Below are 9,198 nucleotides of genomic sequence, written 5' to 3' on the forward strand. Positions count from 1 at the left end.
TAGATAATAGATAATGGACTGAATGCTTCCAAATATAGAAGACTAAATGTTATTATTCTCTTTTGAACAAAATGAAAATTATAAACCAAATAAAAGATAAATCAATAATTCCTACAGGAATCTCGAGAACTAGAGAGAATATAAAACTTGGGGGGGGGGGGAATAAAGGAAAATTGGAGATAACACAAAACTGGGTTAAATGCTAAAATAATATAAAACACTGCTACAAAATTTCAAAGGTAACTTCTGTAGACAGGGCTGTACATGCATTTCTCAGCAGATTCAACAAGATCCTCAGGCTGAGGAAGATGAGAAGCCAGACCTACCATTAGCAACAGTCAAACCATGTAAATGAATGAATATGGGAGGGACAATGATTTTAAGAGCCTTAACACATTGTTCAAGCGTAAGTTTAAAGGCTGCCTGCAACTCACCGAGTTCATATGCCTTGGCAGCAACTTTAGCAGCAATATTGGCTGATATCTTTCTGATATTGGTGAGTGGTGGGTAAATCATTCCCTTCTCGTAGTGTTCCTCTGCCACTTGTGAAGCCAAAGCTTTGGCTGCCACGACAAAAGAAAAAGGCTTTTAGGTTCCAATTCTTCACCATTTGCATGTATTAGTAACAAACCAAATGCTTAGTTTGGTGGGTTGATGCACTTACAGGCTGCCAAAAGCATGCCATTATGAACCCGAATTGAACCAGCCATTATGACACCCAAACCAAATCCAGGGAAAATGTAAGCATTATTTGCCTGAATCAGATTAAGAAAGGTTTTAACAGCTAGTGTTATGAAAATTCTGGGTGCAATTAAATTTCCCAAACTTGAAAATGCTTCAAGTACAGGCAGAAAGCTAAACCTGGCCAGGCACAAAGGTTTTGCCTTCATATTCAAAGGGATCAAACGGGCTTCCACTGGCAAAGATTGCACGACCCTGCAGGGAAGAAAAGGTTAAAGATTATAGGAAGTATTTTTTAAGGCTAATTTACTTGAAAGTGTAAAAAATTCTATGCTACAAGGCATGTACCTCACTCCATGTATATGCTTCTTCTGCTGTACACTCAGCTTGTGATGTAGGGTTTGATAGAGCCATGATAAGAGGTGTCTGCAAGTCAGCCATCAGGATTACTATAAAACTCTTCACTTGAGATGACCTAAAAGAAATATATATATATATTTAAAGAACCTTATTGAATGATGCCATATCCTCAACAATCTCCTTTGTGAATTGTTTTCCTACTCCAGATGTTCCAATCAAGACAGTTGGCTTGATTGCCTGATTTAATCATAGTTAAAGGAGGGAAGAAAAGTAATAAAAAAAAAATGAAACATTTCACTTTTGAAACTTGATGTATGATTCAAAACAAGTTGACACCTTGACAGCATTTATGAGTCCTGTGATAGGTTCATGCTCATGAGCCCAAGGTTTCTTGAAGTCTTGAAGTGATTCCTTGCGAGAGCTAACGATTAATCCCTGCCACATGAATTTCAATCTCATCACGGTGAGAAAAAGATGGTTATAGACATGTCATTTTAAGAAAAGAAGAGCTAGCATCTTTTATACAAGATGTTCCAATGAAATTCACATTACCTTTGAGTCTACGAGCCAAATGTTCTTGCGGTTCTCCTCGATCGGTTTTCCGTTCTGTCAAGAGACTGTATATGTTTAGCCATAAACCTTTCCCGAGGAAACAAATATTTAGCATTAGAAGATTGTTACCTGCTCTGAAATCTCAAGAGCAATGAGGTCAGCTATACCAGTTCCGGCCTATCGACAACCAAAAAGAAACACAATTAAGACATTTACACGTGTGATAAGAAGTTTTGTATGAAAAGTTCAGTTCCCTTGTTGGCATTTTGTTGATCAAGCCTTACCTCACCAGCACCCAGGAACAAAAACGTATGGTCGGCGAGAGTTCCACCTAGTAGTCTCAGGGCTGAAAGAAGCCCAGCCAGAACCACTGCCGCTGTTCCCTGCCATTATGAAAGAGTGTCCGTATAACTAAATAATGTTACCATCATTAAAGGAAAAGGTAAGAAGGGAATCTATTTAAGCATATTACCTGTATATCGTCATTGAAAACGAGATGAGAAGAACTGTATCTTGCCAATAGTTCAAATGCATTGTGGTTTGCAAAATCTTCAAACTGAAAATCAGGCTTACCTTGTTCAGAGGACGCAGCATGTAAAGATAAAACAGCAAAGGCATAAAATGAAGATGAGCTGATGATTACCTGTATTAGAACTTTCTCTCCATAATTCTGTTTCACTGCATACATGAACTCTTGTAGAAGTTCATCATATTCCTGCTCCATGGAAACCAATGTAATTCAGTATTTCAGGTAAGGAAGTACATTTATGGCTTGATGGAAACATATGGATGCAAAGGAATATCACCAAACCTTTCCGGTAGCCCTCTTTTGCCTAAGTCCGATATAAAACTCGTCATTTAACAACTTCTCGTTGTTTGTCCCAACATCAATAGTAATAGGCAAGCACTGCAAATATTTAATGAAAGTTGTAGACAATTAGCTGATTTAGTAAAGGATTTATGCATTTGGTTAAGCTGAAGAAAGCTTTAAATCAACATCCTCTATGCAATTAGGAGACTACCACGGCATTACTATAACCAAAATTTTAAAGGGTGACATGAATCCGACTGGTTTTAGCTATGCTTACTAGTGAAGGACGGACTCCACCGAGAGCTGTGTATAGAGCAAGTTTTCCTACTGGTATGCCCATTCCCTGAAAACAATCATAGCATTAAAGATCATTAAATTGATCTACGAGAGAGAACTGATCACTGTTTCATCTACAGCTTCGATACAGATATCAGATTACCTGGCAACCAAGATCCCCAAGTCCCAAAATTCTCTCACCATCAGTCACAACAATGACTTGAACAGTTCTCTCGGGCCAGTTTTTCAGTGTTTCAAGAATCTTCCCCCTGATAGATCGTGATGCTTAGTTATTGTTACGCAACATCAAATACATAAAAATGAATACATACGAAGGACATGATGAAAAAACATACTTCTCTTTCAAACTGATGTAAAGACCCTGAGAGTGCTTGAAAATGCTGCCATATTTTTGGCAAGCCTCACCCACTGTTGGAGTGTACACAACTGGAAGCAGTTCTTCCACGTTATCAATGAGAAGCCTGTAAAAGAGTCGTTCATTCGTCTCCTGCCAAATGCAATAGATCACTGATAAAGATGCCAATATATAAGTGCTATTAAAAGTCACTTAGATCAGTTACCAACGTGGGGACTGCAAGGCATGAACAAATTACCTGAAGACCTACCATTGCAATGTATCGATGCAAAGGAACTTCGTATTGGCGAATCAGATTCATCATCTTCTTCTCCTGGAGTTCCTGACTGAGAACTACAGGGGGAAGAAGGCCACGCAGGTAATGTGCATCTCTCTCTTTCTCAGTGAAGGCAAGCCCTTTGTTATACCGTGGATCACGCATCAATGAATACCCACTACAACAAAGATCTAACTTGACTCAATTGACAGCCAAAGATGTTCAAATCATATCATTTTTATTTAACTTTTGTCATTATATATTACCAAATATAAATTTTAGTGCAAAGATCAAGAAAGCTATGATCTTTTTACATTCAGTACCAATATATCACTTTTTAACACCCCAAAATCTAAACATATACTATTCGATACTAGAGGCATGATAATGTTGGTATTGGTGCAGAAATAAGCGTAAATCAATCACCTAGCAACAGAGATAGTCCATGGGGTGATAGGTTGATCCAATGTGGCACTATCCTCACTGTACATATCCCCAACACCACCGACTATAGCCGACTTGTTATCCACTAAATCACCACAGTTCTTCATTGTTGTAAGAAAAACAACCTTTTGCCTTGATGGTCAAATAAAACAAAAGCCAACCCTTTTTTTATTGGCAGAGTAAAACAAATTTCTTTTCTTTTTTTTAAATTAATTTTGTTTAAAGGAAAAGGACAAAGCCATAAAAGAACTAACTTGCAATGTGGGAAAAAATTAATGATTAAATAAATAAAAGCTGTTAATTGTTAGCAATGATGGGTTCCTTGAAAGCAACCTGTTAGCAAGGAGGGGAACATGGGAAACGACTGACTGCTATGAAAATGAAACGCAGTATATTTCTGACGTTTTCCCAGTGTACGAGAGAAAAAGTAAAAGCTTTAAATATTTCTCTTTCTTTTTTTGCTAATTACTTTTTCCTGTTGTTTTCCGCGATTGTAGAGAGAGGACGCTACGCTATTCTCTCGTTCGGCTTCTAAGACTAATATGGCTGTTTTCTCGCAAGTTAGTTTTTTTTTTCTAAAATTTTATTAAACCCAAAAAGAGTAAACAGATCTAACAGTCAGCGATAAAACAGTTCTTATTCACAATTACCTAAAACTCCACACCCTAGACAGTCACCTACACCATATCACCAATAAAATACCCGGGATTCTTAAAACAAACTATCACGAAAAACAAATTTCTTGAAACAAAAACGAACCCCGCACCTTCCACCATTGAGCAGCAAAATGAGATCAAATGCACAAGAACAAGTTACAAACTCCAAAAAACCCTCAAGCCTGTAGACGACCATTGCTAAAAGAAGTTTACTCCTATTAGCCAGCTTGAATGAGACTATGAAACACATTGTCTTTGCTTGGAGAAAATAAGAATCCATGAATTTCCTGTCACTCCCGATGAGACTCCCACTCCGGGTTCAGTCCTCTCGTTGAAACCAAGCATCCTGATGAAAGTGAAGGACTCCAAGGATAGCGCTGCCTTTCCAAGACATAAAAATTGAATTCGTTCTCGAAAGTATGAATGACTTCATTAGAAGGAATGGTAAGAAGACAACCATATCACCAATAAAAGACTTGAAACCACACTTGCAAGTAACCGGAAAAGCCGCAAAAGACACCAATTTGAAACAATACCATTGCACTCACACGCACCAAAACACCCAAAGACTGAAAACATCCGCAAAAACCATCAAGCATCCTAAGAGACAGGTCGTTAGCACCACAAGAGTTCCAACATAAACCCAATGGTGCGAAATTAATCTTTTACCAGTGTAACAAAAATATATATATATGTGACCATATTTGAATCTTATTTGTGAAATTAATTTGTATCAAATACTAATCCTATTATAAATCATGTATATGAAAACCAAAAAAATAGGTATTAAGTCATAGCTTTCAACCTCCAACCATTGCAGCAGATAAAAACAAACACACTGCTAAAGATGCACACCAAAAATTGTCGCACCATTAAGGATGCACATTGTCTTGTCTAAATTATCAACTAAGAACAAAAGGAATTAGTCAATCCACATACTTCCTTAAGCATTAGATTAACATTCCAAAATCAGGTATAATCTTAAGTATTTTTTACTATTCTCATGATCGTCTACGTTTAGCTGTTACTCTACTCTTTTCTATCTAATATGCGGACTTCGACACCACATAACTTACTTTCCTCTCATTCTCACGTCCAAAACAAATCTCATGCAACACGTAACCTCATGCAAGTAGTGTTTTATTTCAAGCACTATGAAAAAACAAGTGTTTAAGAGTATTCTTAATTTTAATAATTGTAATAATATATTTGTTTAACATATGAAATGTGACAACATTTAATAATTATCGTGTTTAACAAATTAATAACAATAAATATTTTAATTAAATTTTAAAAATACCCTAAGAACCTAATGTGAAATCTGTGAGAGATGCCATGCAAAAATCTAATCCTTAAATTTGTTGCATGCAGTGAAGTTTAAAACTTTTGCTTATATAGCAACAGTCACACGATTAACATTATTTAATTTCGTTTTTTTTATCAGTATCATCTATTTTTGTTAAAAATTATGAAACTGAAAATGTTTATTTTTTTAATAGAAACAAATTATATAAAAAAAAATTCAATGATATATAATTATGGACCAAGGCCCAAATAAAAAGAACTCAAGCCAATTGAAATTTTGAGTTGGAAAACTGAGGCGGATCCGAAGTCTTGATTTATTATTCTCCATAAGTAACTTGATTTATCATTAAAATAAAAACAGAATTTTAGTTTTTTTAATTATATTTTATTGATATTTATATATTTTAATTTTTATAGAAAAAAACTCAACAGAAATTAAATTACAATAATTTTATATATATCAACACTATTAAAATTATCTTCAACTAATCGATAAAGTTCATTAAGAGATTATGCAAACTTATAAACATCAAATCAAATACTGTGAAAATCCTATTGCCACCAATTCATTGGCAACTTCGTTTTATGGCTCCCACAAATACATGTATTGTAGATAACTTCGATCTCTTATTAAAAATTATATTTTAACTCTCTTAAAATCTATAAAATTTGATGATAATACATGAAAATTATAATTTGACCTAAAAATAATAAAATTTTCATTTAATCTTTTTAAAACTATAAAAATATATAGTAATATAATAATGAAATTACATTTTATTTCAAATATATATAACTTTAATTTTTTATTTTTTATTTTACTTCCCTTGATTATTTGTTTTTAATAGAAAAGAAGACAAATTAATTCTAGCAGAACTTGAATTGCAGGCGGCATCATTCGAACCAAACAAAGCCAAGAGGTTGTTTAAAACCCGACTTAGCCATAAAATCTGCACAGTTTGCCTCGCGTTTAATATGCACTATGTTCAGTTCCCACGGCCAGGAGGAGCAAAGTTTAATTTGCCGAATCAGTGGAATACCATGAAGCTGTAAATTCGAGTCCTTCAACAGCTTAACCACTGATGCATTGTCGCACTCAATAATCACTCGACGCAGCCCTTTTGCCACGCCACTCGTAACCCGTCAAGAACTTCCCACAACTCAGCTTGCAGTGGAGAGCATATTCCAATCAAGCGATTAAAACCACATATCCAATTCCCATTGCTATCTCGAACAAGGCCTCCAGCCGAGGCTACCCCTATGGTGGTTATGACCGCTCCATCAACATTAATCTTATACCAACCAATCGGAGGAGCCTTCCAAATAATTGGCACATCCTTTACCACCATCTGCCGGGTAGTCAACTGTTTATTAGATTTAATACTAACCGCCCAGCTTCAAGCTTGAGAAGCTATAGTATCCCAACTATTCTGCCAAGACACATCAGAAGGGTCCCATGTTGCATTCGTCGTCATTTTATAACTCGAAGCCGTAATACGCAATAGAGTTGATTGATCAAAAACCTGTCTCAGAAAGTCCCAATCCCAGTCCCCATTATCAGTCACCATCTGATTAGCTATCACCCCCTCATCGGTACTGATAAAATTCGTACAATAGTCCCTCAACGGACCCAAGTCAAAGAATTCATCTGTCAAGCCAAAGTCGAACCTACTCACCATCGCCAATGGACCATAAGAGGTTCTCAAGAACTATTGGCCAAATCTTAGACAAGGAACGCCAGAAGGAAGAACGGTTAGCCTTGTCAATTCTTATGGGGCAACTGTCCTTGATCATATATTTGCTCCGAACCACTTGCACCCAAAATGCTTTCGTACCCATTTTCAGAAGCATTGCCTTATTATGTTCAACTAATCTCCGTAGTCCGAGGCCATCACTATTGAGCGGTCTGACAACAGGATTTTCAATCAACAAGAGCTATCTTTTTAGGCCCCCAAATAAAACATCTCACTAACTTCTCAATTTCTTTACAAATCCAATCGAAACTAAGGTTGCCTGCATAAAGTAATTTGAGATAGCAAGCAAAACCGAATTAGCGAGACTGATTCGCCCTGCCGTAGAGAAAAGGTTAGCATCCCACCCATTCAAACGGCTCTTAACCTTATCAACTATAAACTGGTAAGTGGAGCAAGTAACCCTTTTATGAAGCAAAGGAAACACCCAGATAAAAATCCAAGTTGTCAAATTTCCTAAAACCTTCGCAGCTTGTAATTTGATCGGACAAGTTGTTCTCCCCATTAGCTGAAAAGAAGATACTCGACTTTAGACCATTCACCTTATGCTCGGAAAACTTACAAAAAAATTTCAAAATGTTCTTACTCAAAGTAGCTTCATTCAAATTCGCTCTTGAGAAAAGTATGAGATCGTCAAAAAAAATAGCTGCGAAATGATAGCCCCCTACGATCAAGCCGAATCGGATCCCATTCCCTTGCCTCTATAGTCGAAGTGATACTATGCCCAAGTTTCTCCGTACTTACGATGAATAGATAAGGGGATAAAAGGATCCCCTTGGCGGATCCCACGAGTAGGCTGGAATTCGTCCGTCAAACCCCTATTCCTCAATATTTCAACCAAATAAGTTATACAACGCATAATTAATTGAATAAGCTAAGGCCACATTTTCGCTTCAATCAAAGTATCTTCAATAAATTCTCATCCAACCCTATTGCACGCCTTTTCTAAATTAATTTTGATAACCATCCAATTAATCTTGTCTTTCTTTCTGTCCATAATTTTCTGTGCAATAATAATATTGTTCTTACCACAAAGTTAGCTTGACTCTGAATATAATTGGTCTAAACTAATTCATAATTAATTTAGTCACAATTTTGCACAATTTAGTAAAGAGATTGATAGGACAAGTTTGAAAGAAGTAATCTCTTTGTTGAGACTTCCCAATTAAGACTACCCTAAAATATTTTCTTAAAGAGTTAATCAGTCATCCTAAAAATAGAAAGTCCTACGTTGAGAAAAACGTGCTTAAAATCCATCTACTCCGAGAGCCTTTCATGGAGTCATTCCGAACAAGGTCTATTTCACTTCTTCATACTCCATATGACAAGTTAATTGTTTAACCTCTAACTCACTTAGGAGAGGAAATTTATAATGAAGCGGATACAGATTCTTGAAGAAAATAATAGCATTATTCATAATGGATTACTCATCATAACACTATTTTATATTAAATAAATTGATACCATTCTCCTTCCAAAAGCGAATCTGTCTCCACAAGATTTCCTGGTGGCCAAGGACCTTCTCAAATTCAGCTTGAAAATTAGCTTCCAATTCAAGAAGCCGATTTATCTTACAATGACCCGCTTCTTACAGCTAGTAATACGGTCAAAAACCGATGGATACCAAGCCTTAAAAAATAAACCAATCACATTTTCTAAAAAGAATCAATAAAATAATACATCATATAATGATTAAATTTAGATAAAAACATTATCTTGGTAACCAGGTG

General features: G+C 35.9%; 1 protein-coding gene across 2 annotated transcripts; it reads right to left on the reverse strand.

Moving 5' to 3' along the window:
* On the reverse strand, positions 1-4,194 carry LOC105770329 (NADP-dependent malic enzyme). 2 transcript variants are annotated; one of them, XM_052630891.1, is made up of 18 exons: positions 3,739-4,194; positions 3,307-3,490; positions 3,037-3,188; positions 2,844-2,949; positions 2,682-2,747; positions 2,405-2,500; positions 2,237-2,308; positions 2,066-2,149; positions 1,878-1,976; positions 1,723-1,770; positions 1,594-1,647; positions 1,378-1,476; positions 1,189-1,278; positions 1,030-1,107; positions 862-936; positions 665-755; positions 435-563; positions 1-322 (listed from the first exon to the last, which is right to left on the reverse strand). In XM_052630891.1, exons 1-18 carry the CDS (start codon positions 3,861-3,863, stop codon positions 234-236), a joined length of 1,737 nt encoding a protein of 578 aa, XP_052486851.1. In that variant the 5' UTR covers positions 3,864-4,194; the 3' UTR covers positions 1-233. The 2 variants fall into 2 exon arrangements, with proteins under 2 accessions (XP_052486851.1, XP_012446935.1); XM_012591481.2 differs by having other exon boundaries at positions 3,295-3,490; positions 3,739-4,192.
* Positions 4,195-9,198: the final 5,004 nt, after the last annotated feature.

The sequence above is a fragment of the Gossypium raimondii genome, chromosome 5, assembly GCF_025698545.1.
Source record: "Gossypium raimondii isolate GPD5lz chromosome 5, ASM2569854v1, whole genome shotgun sequence".
NCBI lineage: Eukaryota > Viridiplantae > Streptophyta > Magnoliopsida > Malvales > Malvaceae > Gossypium > Gossypium raimondii.